The 23,957-nt window shown below is 43.8% G+C and overlaps 1 protein-coding gene across 4 annotated transcripts in view; it reads left to right on the top strand.

The window, feature by feature from the left end:
- Window positions 1-23,957, top strand: part of LOC147444234 (DNAJ heat shock N-terminal domain-containing protein) — a 93,881-nt gene that overhangs the window by 68,429 nt on the left and 1,495 nt on the right. For all 4 annotated transcript variants that reach the window (XM_086526924.1, XM_086526925.1, XM_086526926.1 and 1 more), the window contains exons 2-8: window positions 3,113-3,405; window positions 5,033-5,110; window positions 5,175-5,277; window positions 5,345-5,433; window positions 5,721-5,832; window positions 5,946-5,999; window positions 7,023-7,071. In XM_086526924.1, coding sequence (XP_086383050.1) covers window positions 3,113-3,405; window positions 5,033-5,110; window positions 5,175-5,277; window positions 5,345-5,433; window positions 5,721-5,832; window positions 5,946-5,999; window positions 7,023-7,071 — 778 coding nt within the window. The remainder of the gene's footprint in view (window positions 1-3,112; window positions 3,406-5,032; window positions 5,111-5,174; window positions 5,278-5,344; window positions 5,434-5,720; window positions 5,833-5,945; window positions 6,000-7,022; window positions 7,072-23,957) is intronic.

The raw sequence follows: 23,957 nt of genomic DNA, 5'->3' as shown, positions 1-23,957 counted from the left end.
TCTGCATTCCTCGTCATACCAACTGTTTTGAGGCATGTTCCCAGATCCTCTCTTCTGATCAGGTTGAGTATGTGGGTATGCCTCTTGTGCTACTCCATGTAGTATCTCTGTTAACTGAGAAGTAATCTCCTCTACAAGATATACTGGCTCGGCTGCCCACATCCTATTATAGATCTTTTCCACATAGACTGAATCAGTTTCTGGAGTGAAAGTATATGTAGCGTGTGTCTTCTTCCTTTGTACTTGAGAGGCATTGTATTGGAAGGAGATTGATAAGGTCAAGAGAGCATGATCCACTGCAATCCCAACCGGTCTGGGTCCCACCTTAAAGTCCTTGATACTAGAAATAAAGCTTCGTGAAGTCATGACATAATCCACTGTACTGGCCCCATGCCTGTGCGGGAAGCATGTGAATTCCCCATATAACGGGAAATTCTCTAGACCATTAAGTATGGCCAAACCATGTATAGTTGCCATCTCCATGAGATGTCTCCCATATTCAGTGTGTTCTTTATCCTGTGAGTTTCTAGTAAGCCCCCTCTGTGATAAATCCACTTCTCTGAGCATTTCCTCAGAAGTATCATAGAATACTGCTTGAGAGTTGGCTGTTCTGGCATTAGAGTCTCCTAAGAGAACGATGTCTCCATCTCTAGAGAACTCCCATATGTCATTATTCAATATGGAGAAAGGGGATTGTCCTTTAGGTGAGGAGTAGATGGAGGGAAGTAGTATATAGCGATATATAGAAATCTACCTGTCTCGGCTCTCATTCTCACCCACATATACCTTGCTTGCTCATCTTTCCTGATAATCTGTAGTAGTGGTTTCAGCTCCTCTTTAAATAAGACTGCTACTCCTCCTGAACCCCGGCTACCCTGTAGAGATCTCTTGTCTGGTCGACCAGCTGTTTCCCATAAATAACCCTTCACATGTGCCATACGCTGTCCCGGTATCTGGTGTGTCTCTGAGTAGAAAACTATGTCTCTGTCCCTAAAGCTGTCTTCAAAGGCACCTACATCTAGCCTATATGATCCATTACAATTCCACGCCGCTATCTGGAGTGTCGTCCCATAGGTCTCGCACCGTCATGCTGAGCGCTTTTCCAGAACCACTACTTTCCCTCCTCTATAAAAGGCGATTTCCCCTTTTCTCTTGCTGCCCTGATCTCTGGCATCAACTCTTGCATGTGTGCCACTTGTGCCAATGTAAGGTCATCTCCCGGTTTTCTTAAGAGTTGGCCTCTTCTTTAGAAATTCTTTCCTTATTTCTATATTCGGGAAGCGGAGAATAAGTGCCCTATCCTTTACGTTTCCCTTCTCATCGATTCCTTTCTTGCCCACTCTCCATGCACTCGTGTGAGTAGGCTCTGTGATGCCCATGCGTTGTAGGAGTTCCTCACTTCTTCATCTACATTCTCTTTGTCTTTGACTCCTGTGACCCGCACATGCAGAGCCCGATTCTTCCTTTTCTGCTCTTCCTCAATGGTCATATTAATAATGGTGGAGGTAGGTGTGGTCTCGGGCATCTGGGCCTTCCCTTTCTTCGCATCCTCAATCCATTTCTCTGCTTCATCAACCTTTTCTTGTGTCTTAAAAAGACGTTCCGCCCATGAAGATGCCGTTTTCGATTTCTGTTCATCTCCTTCCCGTAGAGCTTTCATTTGATCCTTCATGTCCTCGAGCTCCTTCAACACCGAAGGTTGGTCGTCTCCCTTCTCCTTAGTTGCAGATTTGCAAGCCGCAAGTTCTCCTTTTAGCTCCTCGATTATTGCATCTTTTTCCCCCATGTGCTTTTCCATATTTGTTCTCCATGCTTCAAAACTTGCTATAGCCTCATCAAGTTTCTTTTGCATAACGCATTCTGTTACATTTACTTCGGCCTTGATTAGGTTTCGTAATTCCGTTTTCAAGATCTGAATCTCCTCATTTTGTATCCCCCGGATCTCTCTCCTTAGTTCTCTCATCATGTCTCCATACATGGAGTTCCTGTAGCTCTCAGTGCTCGCGTGCATTTCCTTCCTGATGTCATCTCTGATGTAGTTTAGCTCTGATTTGAGCATCATCTGGACCTTCTCCATCATTAGTTCATCATGTATCTTGGACGTTTTCCCCACTCGTAATGATCCTGGTGATAATACAGTATCTCTGTTTCTCCGCTTAAATGTAGCTGTTGTTTTTTTCGAGGTGGTGTAGCTATCTACACCCGGCCCTTCCCCTTCGGTAGGCGGATCCATCGAACCCGAGCCCCAAATGTGGGGTAGGGTACTAGGGTGAGGGAATGAGAGTAGGGCAAACTTAAAAGATTTTATCTTAGGGCTTTTTACCTTAAGGCTTAAAAATTTCTCTAAATTTGAATGTAAGGCTGGGACTTCCTACGCGTAGATGAAGGGGGGGGTGCCGGGGCGCGTAGGCTGGGACTTGCTATGCATAGGGCTGGCTGCTGGGACTTGCTACGCGTAGGACTTCAGGGCAGCGCGAGCAGGAGCCGGAAGAGGTAGCACGAGCAGGAGCATGAGGGCAGCGCGTGTGCAAGCAACAGGGCAGCGCGAGCGTCACCTGCGCGCGAGCATCATCAGCATCACCAGCGCGCGAGAGAGAGAGAGAGAGAGAGAGAGAGAGAGAGAGAGAGAGAGAGAGAGAGAGAGAGAGAGAGAGAGAGAGGTTTTTTACCTTGGCCTTCAATCTTTTCCATTTGGCCATGTGCCTAGTTGTATCCAGTTTTTCATTTTTCACTTTGATGCCTACGGGCCTGCCATGTAAACAACAATGTACTTGCTCTTAGAATAGGCACCATTTGGGCGTTTTGGGAGATTTTCAAGTGATAGAATCAACCTCCTTTCCTTTTGCTCGCGTGCGCGCGCATGCACACACACACACACACACAGAGGGGGTGGGGGGGGGGGGGGGGGGGGGGGGGTTGGATTAATTGTTGCCTCAGGTACAGCATGTGTTTAGTACATCATTATCAATTACTTCTATGATTTGTTGTAACTAGCGAGAGAAAAAAAATCTGTATATAGGGATGAGCAAGAGGTTTTTATGTTCTTTCTTTTTAGAGGTTGTTTAAAGAGGTTTTCTATATGCGTATATTCTTACCAAAATTATATATGCAGTTACTCAAGATGATTGATGATGGGCAAGCAGTTGATTTAACTGGGCTTACAAACGAGCATGTGGCTGCATACTTGAAGCAACTGTTCCAGTCATTGCGACTCCAGAAAACTGTACAAGGCCTGTATTTTCTACCAGATGGAGCCTCAAGGAAGACATTAGATGTTCTCAGTTCAGTTCTCTCTCCTCCAGAAAGGATCAAAGATTCAGTACAGCAAGAAGAAAAAGATTGTACGCAGACAACTAATGAGGACAGACTCGGGGATCAATATGGGCCTACTGAGCAAAAACGGAGGTGCAACTTATCTAGCCTTTAATTTTAATCAAATGCGTCTGTTGGCAAAGAATTTATGATCTTATATGCAAGATTAGTAAAGGAGAAAAAGAGAGAGAAATGCTTATAGTTATCTCCTATATTTTCATATCAGGGCATACTGCATCATTGCATGCTACATTGCTATATATTATATGGCTAGTATCAGCATGGATGAACTCGCCATTCTGTTCATGTCATTTTAGAATGCATCATTGCGTGCTACCTTGCTATAAATTCTATGACTGGTTTTAGTTTGGATGGGCTGGCCTTTCCGTTATGTCATTTATAGGTAATTTGATTGCGTTTGGGTTCTTTTGGATGCTTATTATCTGGCATGGATATTTAGACTGTGGACTCTCGAATTCTGTGGATCAAATTAGTTTTTGGCATGGCTATGTAAGCTTGCTTGTGAGGTCCATTGTTGGGTGCTTGTTTGGCAAGGTTGGGTCCAATACTTGTACTATAGGATTTGAGCCGTACTTTCGAATCAGTATGTATTTATACGTACTGAACGTACATTTGACATTTTGCTCATACCTCTGTTTTGTAGAATACCCCTTCTCATGAGTTATGAGGATCATTAGACCAAGAATGTACGAGCCCATAACAATTTTACCATTGCAAGAAGGATACAAAAAGGCCAAAATCAAGATGAAATGGAATAAGAGTGTCACCCGATTGACTATTCGAAGGGTCATTGTATCTTATATGTGATGTTTGCTATGAGGAAAAATCAAATGAAGACGCCTCATAATTTGACGCCTTTTTTTTAGGTGTTCAGACTTTGTGTTCCGTTGGGTCTTGGACCTTGAGTTCATGCACGGAACAATGGAATTGGCTTTCCGCTGGGATTTGTGCTCGCATGTACATGCCCCAAAATGCCATGTTGTCTGACTTTCCACTGTGTCTAGTACCATTGTGTACTTGTACGGGAACATCCTCTAGGCATAGGCTCATGAACGGGGACTTCCCTTACTAATGTTGCATAGGATATATATGTGCTCGCGTGCCTTATTTTTGCATGCTACCTTCTTGCTTGAATGCCATGAATAGTTTTGGGAGATGGGGACACCCGCTCAAAACCATGTGTATGCTGTTTGCTGACACGTTTTGTATGGCTTGTGAATATCATTCTTTCCGGGATGACAAAATCCTAGGACTAGAGTCTTGGGCGACCAAAAAGTCAGCTAGAACACGAAGTGTGAATTCTTGATTTTACCTGTTCTTTCAATTTTACTGCATCTGACAATGAACCTCATATGCAAGGGTAGCCAACCATGAGAAAGCAAGTTCAGCAATGAATTTTGCAATGTCACCTTTTTGTTTAAAATTAAAGGAGCAGTTACAAGTGCAAAGACTTCCCTATGCGAGATATCATATGAGGTCTTTAGACTGTAATTTTCCAGCACAATCTTGTTTTCTCTTTGCAAAAGCATGCACATGGTCTCCCAGGTTTTTATTGTGGTTCTCATACATGACCATTATTGCTATTCATGACCAAATTTCTTATGATGTTTGATTGCAGAGTATTAGTTTATTCTATGTGGAGTATCATGGCTGAACTGTCTTGGCCTTCTGCTTTTTTTTTTTGTGTTTGGCTATGCAGAGTGTTAGGTCCAACTATGCCATCAACTGAAGTGTTGGAAGCTGCAGCCAGACTGACTGCAGCAGGTCCGTTGCAGAGGTGGGGAAATGCATTCTGCATAAACTTCTGTTCTCATGAGCTTAGGTATTTTTGTCTTTTATAGAGAAGCTGACGAAGATATTTCTATGGAACCTTTCGTTGGTCCTCCACCTCCAGCAGCTGTTAAGGAGGCAGAATCTGCAAATGAAGCCGAGCGCTTTGAAGAAGTGAGTTCCCGAGGCATTTTGCATAAAATTTTCTGACTGTTATATGCTGATCTTGTTCGGTTCTTAGGTGGAGAGGATTCTGGGACCGGAGATTGGAAATGCTTATGATTTGCTGGGGCTTAAAGTTGGTGCCTCTGCTGAATTGATGAAGAAACGGTGCACCCCTTTTTCGACCCCTTTTTGCTACTTTCTAGTCAGCTTATTGTAAGCTCTAGCACATTCAAGAGTGGGCACTTATCTTGCTGGGTATATAATGGGTAATGCTTATGGGTTGCTGGGGCTTAGAGTTGGTGCCTCAGGTGCATTGCTGAAGGAAGGGTGCACTGTTTTTCCTACCTGTTCTGGCTACTTTTTAGTTGTTAACTGTAGTTCTAAAAATTGCGGGAGCGGCCCAATTTTTGTGTTCAGAAACCAAGGATGCTCATTTCTTTACTTCTCTGCAGTTATTGGAAACTGTCATTGCTGGTGCATCCAGACAAATGCACCCATCCTAAGGCTCATGAAGCATTTACAGCACTTAATCAAGCTTTTAAAGATCTTCAAGATCCGATGAAGGTAGGTGCTCCACTTTTGATGGATTACAAATGGTTTCAGTGGTTATCTATAGGTATTCTTAGATGGTGATGGACTTCAGTTGATTGTATCAACAACACTTTCTGTTCATGTAGAGAGCCAAAATCGACCAGCAGATTCAGGAGAAAGAAACAAGGGAGGAGTTCAAGGTACTTCTTTTCCGGTCTATGTTTCATAGATTTTATGTGTGGATATTGCGGATATTTATCAAAAAGCACTTCGAATTTCTTGTTTCCTGATCAAGTGTCCCATCGTGACAACAATTGTGGACGATGCCATCTAAGTTTACCTTACATGGTCCAATTTACTAACTCGCATAAGTGGATGAGGATAGCAGTGAGATGGCTTAGTTTGGTCTTAGGTTAGTAATTGATCTGTCACATAAACGAGCTATGGAAGGTAATTTTTTCGTGAAGAAACAGTTGCTATTCTGTCACAAGGGGTGATGAAATGAGACGGGAGAAGTTGAATATGTGAAAATGTGGAGACGGGAGGTTAGGCCTGAGAGTTTGATAGAGATGGAGAGGTCAAAGTTAGAGCATGAGAACTTGAGAAAAATAGATGGACTTGGATTTAATGGAATCTGCCTGCAGGCACCTACTTTCTCTGCAAAATGAATTTTTGTTAGCTTGTTTTAGTTAGTATAATTGAGTGAAACTTTTGTGTCAGCTTTGTTTAGATAAAGGAGTGTGGCTTTTGTGTTATTTTCTAGGTTTGCTTGGAAATTCTGACTAGATATATGAAGTTCAATAGCAAAAGTGAAATCTTTAGGCAGAACTATACTATGTTGGTTGAATATACTTTAAATAGCAGGAACCTACTTGTTTTATGCTACAAGAGTATTTCACATTTGTGTGCATGTGATAAGGCTTCAGTTTTCGTATCTCGAGCCTGAGTTGAAATTGTTTGGTTGCTGGCATGAACCTACATGCTTTTTTTGACAATGATAAGTATTTGACATTTGTGTCCATGTGACAAATCCTTAACCTTTGTAGCTTAAAGCTTGATGTTGGCCCTTTTTAGGTAGAAGTGTTGATGCTGCCTTGACTACAAGCGTTCTGATTTGCAGCCTGTTTTGAGCAACTGTCTCCTGCATGCTCTTTCTGTTTACGAGGAATGTGTGTTTTTGGTGCAACCAAGCATTGACTGGTTGACTTCCTTTCCTTCTGCAGGCAGAACTGAAGGCAAAAAGAGAGGCAGCTGAATGGCGTAAAATTAGAGGTACGATCGTGTCAGTCATTGCGCTTTATATTGGCCTTTTGTGATTGTACTTTCCTATGTATCTACAACATTCTTTGCCCTCATGGTACTATTCCTCTAGGCTAATTGTGTACTGGCAGCAACATGCATGCCTACATGCATGAATATGACCTTTCGTCATTCTACAGACCCATGTATCTACAACATACTCACCCACATGCTACACCTCCTGTGGGCCAATCCTGTTTCTGTTAGGACAAGGCTCCTGTGGGGGCAGGGCCCGAAGGAAAGAGCTGGCTGGAAAGGGCTATTTATAGGACGAGGGCTATATGTAGGCAGGCTGGCTGGTGTTTCTGCAGTCTTTGTCTCTACGCTCTGGGCGACTAAGTCGGTATCTGGATATGGCTGTCGGCAGCTAGGGCTACCGGCAGCCTTTCGCTGTTCTTGGAGCGAATTCTTGACTTCTGAGAGATGCGACGACAAGGAATCTTTCCCAGACAGATTTTTAATTGAAGCCTAATCTTCTGTGCGACTGTTAACGAGGAGTCTTCAGGAGAAATTATTTAAATTTTGTATTTTGCATGCAAGATGCATGCTGTTAAGTAGTGTCAATTTTGACCTAGTTTTTCTTAGTCATCAATATTGTGTTTGCATGCGAGTTCAATTGGCTGCATATGCTTAAGACTTCAATTATGGCTAGTTCCATTGCACATCATAACACTGCTTTCTTTAAGCCTTCCATTTGTCGCATGCCAACAAGAGATTTGACAATGACCAGTGCTATATTTCTATAATCTATTGATAACATTTGCAACACCTGCGGCATCTGTTCTTTGCCTGAGGAACACCTGAAGTGCATGAACTGCCTGATAAACGTGATAGAAATATCCCTGCTGCTAAGGAGGGTCTGTAAGACTATGCATCGGATCTAGGAGATCGTGGCTCGGTAGACCTGTGTCATCTCCAGTTTCTCTTTGTACATATGCAGATGTATTAAGATAATCGCATTAGAAAATAGATTTAAGAGTTATTCAAAATGCTAACTGTTAAAGTAGTTGGTTAAGAGCATTGAACTATTAAAGTTAGTTCATTATTATTTGGATTTTGAGGGCTTTGGTTCAGATGCAGTTCACAGATTGGACTACACAGGTCTCTCTTCCGGGCCGTTTATCCCAAACCCCTGAAGTTGCAGGACGTCCGAAGCCTAGGAGAGTGCTAGCTTAGTGAAGAACATCAATACAGCCTGTGTACTGTGGGGCGAAGAGGGATATGCTAGAGTTATGGCATCTCTCTGGATTTGTCCAGTCCGTTTAATTTTTCCCCGGGCGCTGGTGCCCTCTTCTGCCCCATATTCTCAGTTCCCCTCTTTTCCCTATTTTCATAGGTCGTGAGGGCTAAGGTCTGGGTCGGGCATTTTGCTCCATGTAGTATGTATGTGGCACGGGGTGGGGGTGGGGGTGTGGGGTGGCGCGGGGGGGGGGCGCTGATCTTCATTTTTGCAGGCCGGGATAAAACATTCCATGCCTATAGGAGCCTACATGGCCATGGACTTAGCCAAAACCCTGAGCTAAACATTGCTGAAAAATCTCGACATGAGGAAACTGCCTCACACTGGCTGGGCACAGCCACAAAACAGCCCTCACTCCGTAACACCCGTCCTTCGGCCTTCCTTTGTGTTTTTGGTAGGCAGGAGGCCACCGTTTTCTGGCAGTGATGGACAGCATGCAAAGTACCTCCGAGGGTCCAGCTCTCTGAGACTCTACGTCCAGATGCTCTCTGAGAGTGGCCCTCTGGGCACTTATAAACACTACAAGGGATGCCCAAAAGTAGAGTTCCAAAAGCTTTCGTCCAAAAGCACTTGGCACCAAAAGCATCTGCTCTCAAAAGCATTCGACAAACTCCCCTGTCCTGTAGCCAAAGTAAAATGTGAAAATCCAAACAGCCTGCCATGTCAACATGCCAGCGCAATTTACAGAAATTAGCAGAAGGATTTTGCTTTTAATTTTTTAGGGTTTAGGCCCCTCGGCCGGTGCTCTTCAAGTTAGCACAGGTTAGGTTTTCTAAACCCTAACCCCCTAGACCCCTCGACTGTCTCTTCACAGCTCTTCTAGGTTAGAGTTTCAAAACTCTAAAACTCTAACCCCTTGTCCAGTCCTTCCTGTTGGGCATGCCATGTCACAAACTTGTGACAGAGAACCCACACAACATATTTAAAGGCCCTTGGCTTTTCCTAAAGCATCTCACATGAAAAGCATCAGATCTAAAAGCTATTGGTCCAAAAGCACGCTCCCAAAGGGCTCTCCGTATAGCGCTGCCATGTCATCATGCACCTTTGTAATTCGCGGGCTGATCCGTACATCATGCCATGTTGGACTCTGCTTTGATCTTTTAGGGTTTAGGCCCCTCGGCTGGAATCTGCAAGCTGGTAGGGTCAGGATTTTTAATCTGAACCTTTAAGTCTTCGATTGAGGGTTTATGCCCCTCGGCCGGCTTCAATACGTTGGTTAGGTCTTCTTCTTCTTCTTCTTCTTCTTCTGCTTCTTCTTCTGTTAGGGTTTAGGCCCCTCGGCCATCTTCAGTAAGTTGGTTAGATCTTCAAGGATTGCCACGTGAGTAGTTTGTGACAATTCTTAGGTGATCTGACTGTTTTCTTTTCAGCATCAGATTTTGTAGCATTCTTAAGCAATTTTGCTTCATTGAACACTACATCTTGGCTGCGTAGTACCTTTCTAAATTGTGGTAACTGTAACAGACTTGGACACTCCAAGTCAAGAATCTACCATGACAGCACCAAATAACCACTTCAAAACAGTTCACAGTTCACAATTGATGGCCCGACAGAGTTCCGTGCCTAGAGATATTGGCCCCAAAGATTGGCGCCCTTTTCGGTATTCTTTTTGTATTAATCTGAGTTCAAAGTACAAGAGTGCGGGCAAGCGCTCACACTCAGACTTTACGTTCAAATGCTCTGAGTTATGAGGCCTGCTCACATATTTAATGGTTACAAGGGATGCCAAAAGCAGAGCCCAAAAGCTGAAAAATCAAAAGCCTTAAAAGCTTTGAAAATAAAGCAAAGGTTTTTCCTCTCTCTTGCTTGTAAACAAAAAGCAAAAGGATGTTATCTCTCTCTCTCTCTCTCTCTCTCTCTCTCTCTCTCTCTCTCTCTCTCTCTCTCTCTCTCTCTCTCTCTCTCAACAATTGCGTGGAAAAAGCATGGCTCAAAAGCTGTCAAAAAGCTGCCGTACAGCGCTCAGCCATGTCAGTGCAATTCACGCCGCAAATCCCGGACATCCGTACTGCTGCCACATGTCATGCCGCCAGCGTGTAATCCGGAAATTCTGCAGCCTGCTCATTAGGGTTTCGGTTTCCCTGCATTTAGGTTTAGGGTTCTAGGGCAGCCACGTCATCACTTTGTGACATACCCCCCTCTTGAAAGCATTGTAATCGCCCTCAATTACGCGTGCAAAACAGACAGAGGCCATAAACCGTCTTAGCAGACACTGCCTGTTAGTACCTACGCACTAGAAACACACATCTAGCACATGTACCAATCGATAGTCACATCACACGACATCACAGGACATCACTCGACATCACAGGACATCACATGACATTCAACATTCATTCGGATCTTAGAACATGATTTATCGGCAATGTAGCTAGCAATCGCATCTAGATCCAGTCAAGATCTCATCGATGCCCGATTGACTAACCTCTATTGCAACCATGTCTATTCGAGATCAATTAGACCAAAATGCTATAGTCATTTCGTCTATCAGTTCCTGCACTTAAAAACAAGTCAAGAACAAATCAATTTCATATTTAGGAATTCCATTTCATAAAGTCATACAGTAGAATAGTGTCAGCTCTCAGTATCCCTGAAGCTCAAAGAGACATCAGTGACTTTAGTTTACAAAAATCAAGGCATCTATTGACAAAGGAGCGGAGTAACTCCCCTCTTGTGCATCCCACTGCACCAGATCTTCGGCCAAGCTGAATTCTTGGTTCCATTTGGAATAGACTATGCTAAACCAAAAGCTTCAAGGTAAAGTTTCACAATCTAAGGAGTATCTGCTAGGTCCTCCTCCTCCATCCACTTCGCATCCAATGCAGGATAGTTCTTGAACTTAACCAAGAACCGCCTTCGGACTTTACCTTTATTCTTTGTGTCCTTATGTGCCAAAATCTATTCAGGAACAAGGATCTCTTGGTTTTCTTCCACTTTGGGTTGCTCATCGGGCTCCCCATCATCAGGCACATCACCTTTAAAAGGTTTCAAGAGACTCACATGAAATGCATTGTGAATCCTCCAAGTGTCAGACAGTTTCAGTCGGAAGGAGACATCATTGATCTTTTCGGAGATCTGGAAAGGTCCGTAATATCTCATACTAAGCTTTGGAAAAAGCCTCTCCTTTCCCTTTTTCTTTCTCAGGCGTGCCTTCTCAAAACGTAAGAGCACCCAATCATCCTTCTTCAATTCGTGACGATGGCGATCCGCTGCCTTTTTCTGTCGTTCTTGAGATTTCTGCAAAGCCTCGCGGACTTTGGCAAAAGCCGTGTCTAAGTCGCGCGTATACTCATCCGCTTCAAAAATCTTATCTTTCGTGCTTAGGAAGGGTGGAACCTTTGCAGCACCTTCAACAATCTCAAATGGTGCCTTCCCTGTCGAAGAGTGTATCGTGTTATTGTAGGAAAATTCCACCAAAGGTAGATACTTTTCCAATCGAGTCTTCTGATCTGAGATATAAGACTTCAATAAATCTAAAACCACTGAATTGGCAATCTCAAATTGCCCGTCAGTCTGCGGGTGGAAAGATGAAGAGAACTGCAACCGCGTGCCAATGTTCTCCCAAATTGCCATCCAAAACGAACTCGTAAATCTGGGGTTCCTGTCGGAGACAATCGTCTCAGGCATGCCATTTAATCTGCAAATCTGGGCCACAAACAATCTCGCTAAGTGATCCGGCTTGACTGTTTTCTTCACTGGAATGAAATGAGCCTGCTTGCTAAATTTGTCAATAACAGTCCAGATACCATCGTGACCATTCTGTGTTCTCGGGAGATAAAAAATGAAATCCATTGCAATACTTTCCCAGGGGCGGGTGGGTATGGGCAAAGGCTGTAACAATCCCTGTGCTTTATGCCTGTCAAACTTGACCTTGTGGCATACCAAGCAACTCCGCACAAACTCTGCCACATCCTTCTCGAGTCTCGGCCAAAAGAAGTATCTCTCTACCCCTTTCATGGTGGTAGCAATGCCACCGTGACCCGTAAAAGGTGGACAGTGGCATTCAGTCATAACCTTTTCCCTCAACGGTTGTGTAGCGCACAACATGGTTTTTCTCATCAAGTAGCCATCCCGAATGGAATATCCCGCTATTGTCTCCCCATCCCGTATCCGTGTGAATACGTCTGCAAAATCTGGATTTGTGGCATACTGGTCAACCATATCCTCGAAGCTCCTATGATGTATCGCAGAAATAGCCAGAACCAACCGCTTCCGAGACAAAGCATTTGCCACCACATTCTTTTGTCCCTGAACATGGACAATCTGGAAGTGAAACCGTGACAAGATATTCGCCCACTGCATCTGTTTTTCCAATAGTTGCTTCTGTGACAAGAAGTAGCGTAATCCCTGATGGTCTGTAAAGACAGTAAAATCCGCTCCGAGTAGGTAGTGCCGCCACTGAGTAAGAGCATGGATAACCGCCAAAAGCTCTTTCTCATAAATCTGTGCTGTCATTTCCGGCCTTGAGAACAATCTTCTTGCATTAAGACTGCACCGAGACTACGACCACAAGCATCACAATATACTTCAAATGACTTCTGCAAGTCCGGCAAAGTCAAAACTGGTCCCGTAGTCAATTTCTCTTTCAAAGTCTGAAAGGCAGTCACCTCTGTGGGTCCCCACGAGAAAGGGACTCCTTTCTGTGTCAAGATATGCAAAGGGGAAGCAACCTCTGCAAACTTTCGAATGAACCGCGTGTAGTACGAACACAATCCCAAGAAGCTTCTAACTTCATGGACATTCTTCAAATCGGGCCAATCACGGATAGTCTCTATCTAAGCCGGATCCATTTGCACTCCTACTGCTGACACAATGTGTCCAAAAAAGTGTATCTCTGGTAGGAAAAATTCACTTTTCTTTGCATTAATCACTAACTTGTGATCTAGTAATGCTTGAAAGACCTGAAGCAGATGATCTCTATGTTTTGCCTCATTCTTGGAGAAAACAATGATATCATCAAAGAAAGTGCCAACAAATAGCTTGTACTCTCGAAAAATCCTGTCCATCATCCGGTTAAATGTCGCAGGAGCATCGGTTAAGCCAAAAGGCATCACCAAAAACTCAAATAACCCAAAAGTTGTCCGAAAGGTTGTCTTGTAGACGTCTCTCGGCGCGATTTGGATCTGATGATATCCACTCTTCAGATCAATCCTGCTAAAGCACGAGGATCCCTGTAATCTGTCGAGTATATCATCGATCCTAGAAATCGGAAATCTATTCTTGATGGTGATTTTGTTGAGAGCTCTATAATCGATGCACATTCTCCAAGATCCGTCTTTCTTCAAAACCAACAATACTGGAGAGCAATACAGTGAAGTACTAGGCTGGACAAGACCCTTTTCCAAGAGGTCTTTCACTTGGTTCATAATCTCTTCGTTCTGTGCTCGGCTCACATGGTAAGGTGGCCGGTTCGGTGGTGTGCTTCCAGGAATCAGATCAATGGTATGATCTTCAGGACGTGCAGGTGGTAACTCGCCTGGCAGGCCCTCTGAGAAGCAATCGGCATTAGAGTGGAGAAAATCTTGGCGTTCTTCTTTGCGGAGATATGTCGAGGTTCCCCGCATCCAAAGCACTTCCCCTCCCTGATGAAGCGGGCTCTCTCTTGAGGAGTAAGCTTGGGTCGTGCATCCTTCTTTTCTGGGTTGCTCTTCCTCTTTCTACTTTCATTAGTCGAAGTCTGTTCGGCTCTTTGTGTCATGATCTCATCGGTGGGGTAGGTCAGACTGCCAAAGTGAATGGCAAAACCCCGTTTTGCATGACTCATCAACTCTTGAATAGAAGCTGACTTCTGTTCTAAGCAGTGATCTATAGGTAGACCCAAGTTCTCTGAACGAGATCTTCTTGAATGAAGAGACGGGTAGAAAAGAGCTCCAGAATCTCTCGCAATAAGCGTCCACTGTATCTTTCTTAGTCATCCGAAGATGGTTCCAAGCAGCTCGAATATCGCGTTCATACTCTCGAGTCAACCAAGAAGAAATAAAAAGCTTCTTAAATTTCAGCCATTTAACTGGCGCAGTCTTGTTTAAAAGAAGCGTGGACTACCAAGTTCGAGCATTCCCCTTAGAGTAAGAGGCAGCTCTCCGAATCTTGGAGTGCTCTGAGTAGCGTCCTCCCACGAAAGCGATGTCAAACTGTTGTACAAACGACAAAGCCTTCGAAGCATCTCTATATCCCGAAAACGTGTCAAATTTAATTGACTGTCCACCTTCCTTAAACTCTTGGACTTTCTTGCTTTTGTCTTCCAGAAAGTCATACTGGTTGGCTTTGTAAAAATTCTTCTTCTTTGCATAAAAGTGGCTGTCGTCAGAGTTTGAACTGTCTTTAGACCAGTCCTCTGTGGAATTGTCACTCACTGGGCGAGATTTAGACTTCTTTGCCTTTTTCTTGCCCTTTCCGAAGCGTTGTTTCTTGCTTCGCTTTTTGCCTTTTTGGTCTTCTTCACTCGAGTCAGATGAGCCAGAAGAACTGTCAGAAGAAGAAGAAGAAGAAGAAGAAGCGGGCACTCCTTCAAATCGAACACGCTTCTTCTGTTTCTTTGCTTTTTCAAATGTCGACTGACGACCCAAATAGCCCGGGAAGTTAGTGCCTTTCTTCTGCTTTTTTCCGTGCTTTTTAGCTTTGTTTTGCGCGTAAAAAAGCTGAGCAATTCGTGTATCAACCACCTCTTCTAATTCCTTCTCTATGTATTTCTTGCGAGTATAAGGTTTCTTGAGAGCAGGTTTCCATGGGTGGTGTTGTGGTTTTTTGCCACTGCTCGTGCACTTCCTGAAAAGAAGTCTCGCTCATATATTTTGCAAATTTTGGGTTCTTTGCAAAATTGAGCATCATCTTTGTTGCATCGCCGATCAATTGACGAAGCTCCATCTCTCGACGCTCCGCCTGAGTAGGCCGAGGCGGGCCATACTCCTTGCCGGAATCTTTGTTCAAATCCCTTCCCACATCTCCGGATGTAGAGGGAGTCGACTAATCCTTGCCTGAAGTCATAGGTGCCGCGGGAAAAAAATTGGGATCAAATTTCCCGTAGAAGAGAAATCGGCCGTGCTCTGATACCACTGTAACAGACTTGGACACTCCAAGTCAAGAATCTACAACGACAACACCAAATAACCACTTCAAAACAGTTCACAGTTCACAATTGATTCAACACTGGCCCGTCGGAGTTCCTTGCCTAGAGATATTGGCCCCAAAGACTGGTGCCTCTTTCGGTATTTCTTTTTGTATTAATCTGAGCTCAAAGTACAAGAGTGCGGGCAGGCGCTCACACTCAGACTCTGCGTCCAGATGCTCTGAGTTATGAAGCCTGCTCATGTATTTAATGGTTACAAGGGATGCCAAAAGCAGAGCCCAAAAGCTGAAAAATTAAAAGCCTTAAAAGCTTTGAAAATAAAGAAAAGGTTCTTCCTCTCTCTTGCTTGTAAACAAAAAGCAAAAGGATGTTTTATCTCTCTCTCCCTCTTCAATTGCGTGGAAAAAGCATGGCTCAAAATCTGTCAAAAAGCTGCCGTATAGCGCTCAGCCATGTCAGTGCAATTCACGGCAAATCCCGGACGTCCGTACTGTTGCCACGTGTCATGTCTTCAGCGTGTAATCCGGAAATTCCGCAGCCTGCTCATTAGGGTTTCGGTTTCCCTGCATTTAGGATTAGGGTTTTCCGAGCTAGGGAAGCCTCGTCATCACTTTGTGACAGTAACCACACTCTATAGCCCATTTCACCTTCTTCCCTATAACCTAGGAAGACTCCCTTTCTCAAGTCATTGCATACATGAACAAAAGCTTCGTAGCCAAATACTCTCATATGATCATAAGAGGCAGGTTTGCCAGAAGCTATGACCATCGACTAAATGTGGGTGATTTACTAAATCCATCTTGGCATGTCATGCACAGAGAGTCCTACACCACAAATTCTCGAGCAATATGCCTCTCTTGTTTCTGGCATCGATATAGAGTGTGTGATGCGTGCGGAGTGCGAGGGAGAAGAAGAGCAAACACACAGAGTGGGTGGAGCTCGGTGTGAGAAAAACGATTCCTCACGGATCCTTAAGAATAAGGTTATTGATGTGTTGATAACCTAGAGGGGGTCCAGCCAGCTGGCCCGAACCCCAACAATCTTCCACTTGAAGGCCAACGTGAACCAAGTGGCCTATGTATTTACAACCTGCTGAACCATGAAGCATTCCAGTGGCTTCACGCTAATGCAATAGTACTCTGACCATCGCAATGCAACCGTAGCCCACATTGGGTGAACCACATATATTGTGTGTGCTCTCTCTCTCTCTCTCTCTCTCTCTCTAATCTCTCCTGTGTGAAAGTTTCTCTCTCTCCATTAAGTAAGCTACTGAAATAAGCAAGTAAATAGCTTTCAGCTTATCATCGAATTGCTGAAGCCCACTGTCCTACAATTTAACTCAACACACTTGTAAAAGCACTCAAATGCTCAGAAGCTGACTTAGAGTTCACCAACTTTCGCATCAAATGTACCTCGTTCACAGGCTTGGTGTTTTCATAATTGGACTTTAGCTTTTGTCATATTGCATAAGCAGAGTCCAAATGCTTGATGTCCATCAAAATGTCATCATTGATAGCCATTTTGATGTAGGCCTTAGCCTTCTTATTTAACCTGGCCCACTCTTCGTCAAACAAACCTAGTGGCTTATTCTGCTCCAATGCATCTTCACAATCCTTTAAGAAAAGGATATCTTGCATGCGTTCTTGCCAAAGATCGAAACCTTGACCATCGAACCGTTTGATTTCCATCAAACTTTTAGTGTCAGATGCGGAAGAGGAAGAAGCCATCTTAATTCAACCACAAGTATATATACAAGAGAGATGCAATAGGCTGAAAATTTCAGCAAATAGTAGCAACCACAAGACTTTGCATACAAAGAGTCACAATTTCTTTACATGAAACAGTCCAAATTTGAAATTTCAGCTGCAATGTGCAATTTCAAGCACTTGTACTCAGCTTTTCACTCAATTTGTCGCGACAAACATCAATACATGTGATCCCACAACTTTGGTACACTTGCGTATTGCTGTTTTGACATGTAATAACCTGTAAATCGTCTGTTTGGACCTATAAACAGCCTGTTTTGGGCTGTTTTGGCAGTTTTGGTGACCTTTTCGACCTCGGAAGCAAGGAGATTCGCATGGATGCGAAATTGATCGCGGAAGAGCAAATTTAACTTGCTGTCCAGCAGACTGCGCAGAGCTGTTTTGAAACCCTAGGGCTTTGATACAAGTTGAAAGCGCGAAGCAAAGGGTACTGGTAGGTGTGCGTCGCGATGTAGTGCAGGATTGGGACAAGAAGCAGGCGGCAAGGTGCAGCAGAGAGCTAGCGCTAGAGATCGAAAGGAGAGAGAGAGAGAGAGAGAGAGAGAGAGAGAGAGAGAGAGAGAGAGAGAGAGAGAGAGAGAGAAAATGAAATGATATATTAACGTCTACAAAAGGCCAAAATAACCTATGAGACCAACTGATTACAATGATGAGTCTAGTACCAAGTCTGGGTACAAACAAAGAAAACCACAAACTAAACACTGAGATAGGAGTGCTACCGACTCCTATGGGTGGCTGGTAGGCTGAGCAATGGTATCATGCCACATAGGTACAAAGTGGGGATAAGTGTCACCATGATACAATATAGCAGTAGCAAAAGCCTATCCCGATCGACACTCAGGGTGCCGTGCTAGAATCCTGTGAATCCTCTGCCGCAATCTCCGCTGGTGCTGCGTGGCTCCCCTCCTCAGTCGCGGTCGTCTCGATCTCCCCAACTCTATAGCTCAGTCAATGAGAGTACCGTTGGTGTATGCATGGGTGGGAACCGAGCTCTGTGATGGTGGTGTCCCCTCTGCCTCTGTGGTACTCAAACTGAAGAAATCTGAGATGCGTCTCTCGGGCTGTCTCTGTCTATGCCCTCTCAATAGAGAGTCTCTATGTCTCTGTATCTCAAGTAGAAATAATCCGAGACATCTCTGATCTTGATATCTCATGACTCTATCTAACGATTCAAAACCATCTCTGAATAAACAATGAAAGCGTCCCCGTATCTCATAGTAGACTGTGCAGTGACATATGTAGTGAAACTCTGTCTCTGGCTCTGCATGGCATAAACTGACATATCCTACTGTCTGCTGGTATGGCTCTGAATCTACATGTCTCAATTCCAAACTAGTGTGAAGATGTGCGAATCTGGCCTATGGCACATCGTAACCCATGAGATAGATGTGTGTCCATGTAGCTGGGCATGTGACAAATCCGTCTGTCATGAGTTGGAGAAGATGCTCTCTATAGAAAGCCCTCTTCGTACCCAACTCCCGTGATGGATCCATCCATGTCCTCCTGCTATCAAGCTGGATAAGATCTTGTCGAATGAGTCTAGTAATCTCCATCTGTAAGAGCCAAGGATGGTGCATCAAGAGAATACTGGAACGGGGGCAGCCTGTCCATGCTGAAACCATGCCTCTGGAACCATGAGCTCATTTGTGCATACCAACATGATGTATCTCCTTGTAATGCCAGCTGTCTCGATGACTCAAGAGCAAGCCTAGCATACCTGTCCCTGGTGCTGTCCCATAAGCTGTGTACAAATGATACTGATCTGGTGAGTGCCTCAACCTCCATAGGTGGGGCAGCCAGCTCCGCTCGAATGATGTCATGTGGAATTGAGGCCTTGGCTCTAATCAGCCTCGAAATCATAGATATCAAGGGCCTCTCCATATTACTCCATCCAGCACTGTCAACAGACGGTCCCCAAACCTAAACCCTGTAGTGCATAACTGAAGCGACCAAAGTGTCGAAAAGCCAGAGCTTTGTTCGAGGTTCCTGGAACTGAACCTGCGAACAAATCCTCTCTAAACCGCCTAGGGCTGCATAGGCACGAGTCAATCTAGTGTCTTCTCCCACTTTCAGTGTGAACCTCGGTCCACTAAAGACCACCCCAAGATATGTGTATGCATCAGTGTACTCCATACTGTCTTGAACATATGTGAATGTAGGTGCTGATCTCCTAACCCATTGTGGCGTGGTATTAAATACCATGAGAGAGAGAGAGAGAGAGAGAGAGAGAGAGAGAGAGAGAGAGAGAGAGAGAGAGAGAGAGAGAGAGAGAGAGTACGATTTGGGGAAAACTCAATAATTGAGTTTTTGGGCTTTCCCACTTTTATTAAAAGTGACTTTAAAAAATGTGTTCATGTTCACATTGAACTTGGACAAAGTATGAAAATATACAATAGAGGTCATTTAGGGCCTTTAACCCAACACTAGATCCAAGCTAAATCCTTAAAACACTTCCGCTGCACCTGAGAGAGAGAGAGAGAGAGAGAGAGAGAGAGAGAGAGAGAGAGAGAGAGAGATAGATAGATTTTATTATCGTCCTCGGAGGTCAAATATGACCTATGGGACCAAAGTTACATGTGATGTAGTATGTGTACGGCTGATGAGTGACTCTCGATGCTCCAAAATTGTAGTGATGTGAGAGAGAGAGAGAGAGAGAGAGAGAGAGAGAGAGAGAGAGAGAGAGAGAGAGAGAGAGGGAAATGAAATGAAATGTTATATTAACGTCTTCAAAAGGCCAAAGTGACCTATGAGACCAGAAAGTTACAATGCGGTGTATCTGATACAAAGTCAGATTAACAAAATAAGTTAAACTAGGATAACAAAATATAAATACTGTGGGATCCTAAACTAAGCAGTACAATGTGAAGACAATATGGGAGGGGAGTAGAGATCCATCTTCATCTGCACTCTGGACGACGAAAGAGTATGGCTTGAATCCTTTGCTGTAGCCTCCTTCGAAACTGTGTAGCTCCTCTTCTCCATCGGGGTCGTCTAGATCTCCCTAGCTCCAATGCTCGGTCTATGAGAATGCCAGTAGTGCGGGTAGACCTCTCCCCTGTTGGCCGCTCCTCTATCTGTTCTTCTGGGTGTACAATATCTAGTGTAAAGAAAACTGTGATCTGTCTCTGGGGTTGTCTCTCTTCAGCTCTCCTCAGTAAAGTTTCTCTATGCCTGTGTAACTCAAGTAGATATAGCCCAAGACATCTTTGACCCTCATAACTCATGACCCTAGATAGAGGCCCAAAACCTTCTTTGAATAGACAATGAAAACGGCCTCGTATCTCATAGTACACTGAGAGAGAGAGAGAGAGAGAGAGAGAGAGAGAGAGAGAGAGAGAGAGAGAGAGAGAGAGAGAGAGAGAGAGAGAGAGAGAGAGAGAGAGAGAGAGAGAGAGAGAGAGAGAGAGAGAGAAATGAAATGAAATGTTATATTAACGTCTTCAAAAGGTCAGAGTGACCTATGAGACCAAACTGATACAAAAGTGGTGAATCTGTTACAATGTCTGAAAAGTGTGAAAATAAATGCGAAAAACTAAATACAAAGTATTAGATAAACTTCTTAGGAGCATTCTGGGTGTCTGGCTAGAATGCTTCTAATCCTTTGTTGTAGTCTCCTCTGGTGAAGTGTGCTTCTGCATCTCGGTCGTGGTCGTCTCGATTTCCTAAGCTCAATCGCCCTGTCAATGAGGTTGCCTTTGGTCTGAATGTGGGTACTCCTTTGTGCTCGCTGCTGGCCTCTTGCTTCTCCTTCCATTCTTCTCTCGATCCGAAGAAATCTGTGATCTGCCTCTGAGGTTGTAGTGCTCTTTGTCTTCTCATCAGATTATCCCTGTGCCGATGTAGTTCCAGTAGGTACAGGCCTAAGCACCTTTGATCCTGGTATTGCATGACTTTATCTAGAGGTCCAAATCCTTCTTTAAATAGGCAATGGAAACGCCCGCGTATCTCATAGTATACGGTGCAATGACATATGTAGTGTAATTCTGTCTCCGGCTCCATTCCGCATAACTTGCAAATTCTGCTCTCATATGGGATTCCCCTAAATCTGCCAAATTCAATTTCCAGCTGGTGTGAGGATGTACGAATCTGACCAATAGCACATCTCAAACCATGAGAGAGAGAGAGAGAGAGAGAGAGAGAGAGAGAGAGAGAGAGAGAGAGAGAGAGAGAGAGAGAGAGAGAGAGAGAGAGAGAAAATGAAATGTTATATTAACGTCTTCAAAAGGCCAGAATGACCTATGAGACCAAACTGATACAAAAGTGGTGAATCTGTTACAATGTCTGGGTACCTTAGTACTAAAGTACTAAGTGTGAAAATAAATGTGAAACTAAATACAAAGTATTAAATAAACTTTTTAGGAGCATTCTGAGAGAGAGAGAGAAACCAAACACAAGAGACACAGGAAGGAAGAGTTCCTTCCCTAGAAGCATTGGCCCTCAAGACAAGCGCCCCTGAAGGGTATTTGTTTTATATTGCAAAAGATGGTCAATACACGTTGTTGTCAAGTGCTCAAGGCCTTCTTGATCTTCACAAGTGCTAAAGTCTTTATCGTCTTCAAGAAATGCTCAAAGAGAGATCACCCAAAAACTGATGATGGTTACAAATGCCCCGAAGAGGTCTTTATACAGGCATTAGCCTAGCCTTTTGGGCACCCTTGGCTTTTCATTTGTCTGCAACCTTTGGCTTTTCAATTGTCCGATCCCTTGGCTTATATAAAGAAGCACCCCACTCTTAGGGCTGATTTGTGTTATGTGCCTCACTTTTAGGGCTGATTTGTGAGACTGTGGGTGACTCAAAGGGAGGGTGCTCTCTTACAGTTGTAACACCGACTTTGGCCAATGAATTAAAGAAAGGCCACCAGGGATGCCTAGTTTAGCGGCTAGAGTGAAACTCCACCACTATGTGCCTCTTGTCTACCATGTTCTCTTTCAGTTCAAGTTTGTTTCTTTTCCGTTCAGTTTGGTATCGTTGTCATGATTTACTCCCTTGTCAAGTGACTCGATGATTACACTGGTATCAGAGCTTAGACAATTGTTCTTGTGAGAATATTTCAATCTAGAATTGGAGCAATCAACTATGGAAGCAACATCTTTTCATCTTTGGGAAGAAGAAGAAAATTATCTACATGTGGACGAAGAGGTTGGGGAAACAAAATACTTTGAAAAAGTGTAGGAGATCGAAGAAGTTGTAGTAGTGGAAGAAGATGTTGAGGAAGAGCAGTTTTAGACTCAGCAAGATTTACTCACACATAGAGCAAGATAGAAAAGAAGTGGTTGATATGCTATTAAATCACTTCCTTGTTTATTTGAAGGATTCGACTTTTGCCAAGTTTATGATTGAAGATGCGAAACTATTGAAGCATAGACAAGAGTTCAACAAGAATGGTTCAAGCAAAGTCAAGTGTTTCTCTTGTGGATATTTTGTTGCGTAGTGCTTTTTCAAGAGGGAACTTCAGGCTGCACAGAGAAAAGCAAAGAATGCCAAGACTCTAGCCTTGGAAGACATGGCTTACTTGATTGGTACCTAAAAAGCCCAAAAAGCGACTTTAAAAATCAGAAGTTATTTTTACGAGTGCTAAAAGCACCAAACTCATCTCATAACTTTAATTGTCGCTCAAGAGCGACTCAAACTCATCTGCTTTCAATAACCAATGCCAAAGGAACTCTCAACTGCTCTGTCTTTTGGATCCATACAATGTTGCGGTAGCAATCGCGCGATTGGTGGTGCAAAACTGGGTGCATGTGCTTAGATTTGTTCCTCCAATTTGGTTCCTGCTCAGCTAAACTCATGTGGCCCACTTCGATAAGCATACCATGCCATCACTTTGTGACCCCCCCCCCCCCCCCCCCCCCCCCCCCCCCCGGAACGGGGTAAAAAACGAGTAATTGACATCGATTATGCTTGCAAAACAGAAATAAAACCAATTCTTCAGTAGACACTAACTCCATGCAGAAATGCCAACGAGCATCCCCTCAAGACAGAATATTCACAAAGCATGCATCCACACATATTTTAATCTCATTCTGGATTATCATCAACAGAGTTTGTGTCATTATGTTCGAATGCAAGCACTTGTCAAGTGGAAGATAGACCCGAGGAAGGTTCCTCTTGGGAAAATGTGGCTGTCAAAAAGAGATTTTCCACTTTCTTTTTTGAGGATGAAGCTCTTTGCAACCGGGGAGTAGGCCCAAAGGACTTGAATGAGCTACATTTAGGGCGAGGCTATATTTAGGCAGGTTGGGTGGCGGTCCCCTATGACGTTAGTGGGATGTTGTACTTTCCTCTATGTGTGAATCTGGGCTTTCCTGGATTCTTTTGGGCTCGGCTTTAGGGAGTCAGGTCTGGCTATGACTGTCAGTGGCTAGGGCTGTTGTCGGCATTCCAGTTGCTAATTTTGTCTTATCTGCCTATGCCACATTTAAGAACTCCTTATTGCATGGCAAGCTATGGGAAATGCAAATGGAACGAGGAATAAAAGTGATTAGGGCATTTTTCTGGACTTTAAGGGACCTTAACAACAGGGAATAGAGTGGAAGTAGTGAGACAACAATGTTGTGGATTTTTAGGGATTTGTAGGGACAAGCCACCAATGAGCTGAAGGCCCTGTACCATGGAAATTGTATTTTTTAGCGGGATGGTTTTCTAGGGGCATATAATCAAGTGAGAGCACTTTGTATATTATTGCACTTGTTTAGCTTAGGTCTGCGAAATTATTAACACATAGAGTTTCTACTTTTGAAACCGAAAAGCAACATTTAGAAGTTGCTTTGTTATAACATGGTTTTG

The sequence above is a fragment of the Adiantum capillus-veneris genome, chromosome 13, assembly GCF_014529385.1.
Source record: "Adiantum capillus-veneris isolate H3 chromosome 13, ASM1452938v2, whole genome shotgun sequence".
Classification (NCBI taxonomy): domain Eukaryota; kingdom Viridiplantae; phylum Streptophyta; class Polypodiopsida; order Polypodiales; family Pteridaceae; genus Adiantum; species Adiantum capillus-veneris.
This window is presented reverse-complemented; position numbering and strand designations above follow the sequence as displayed.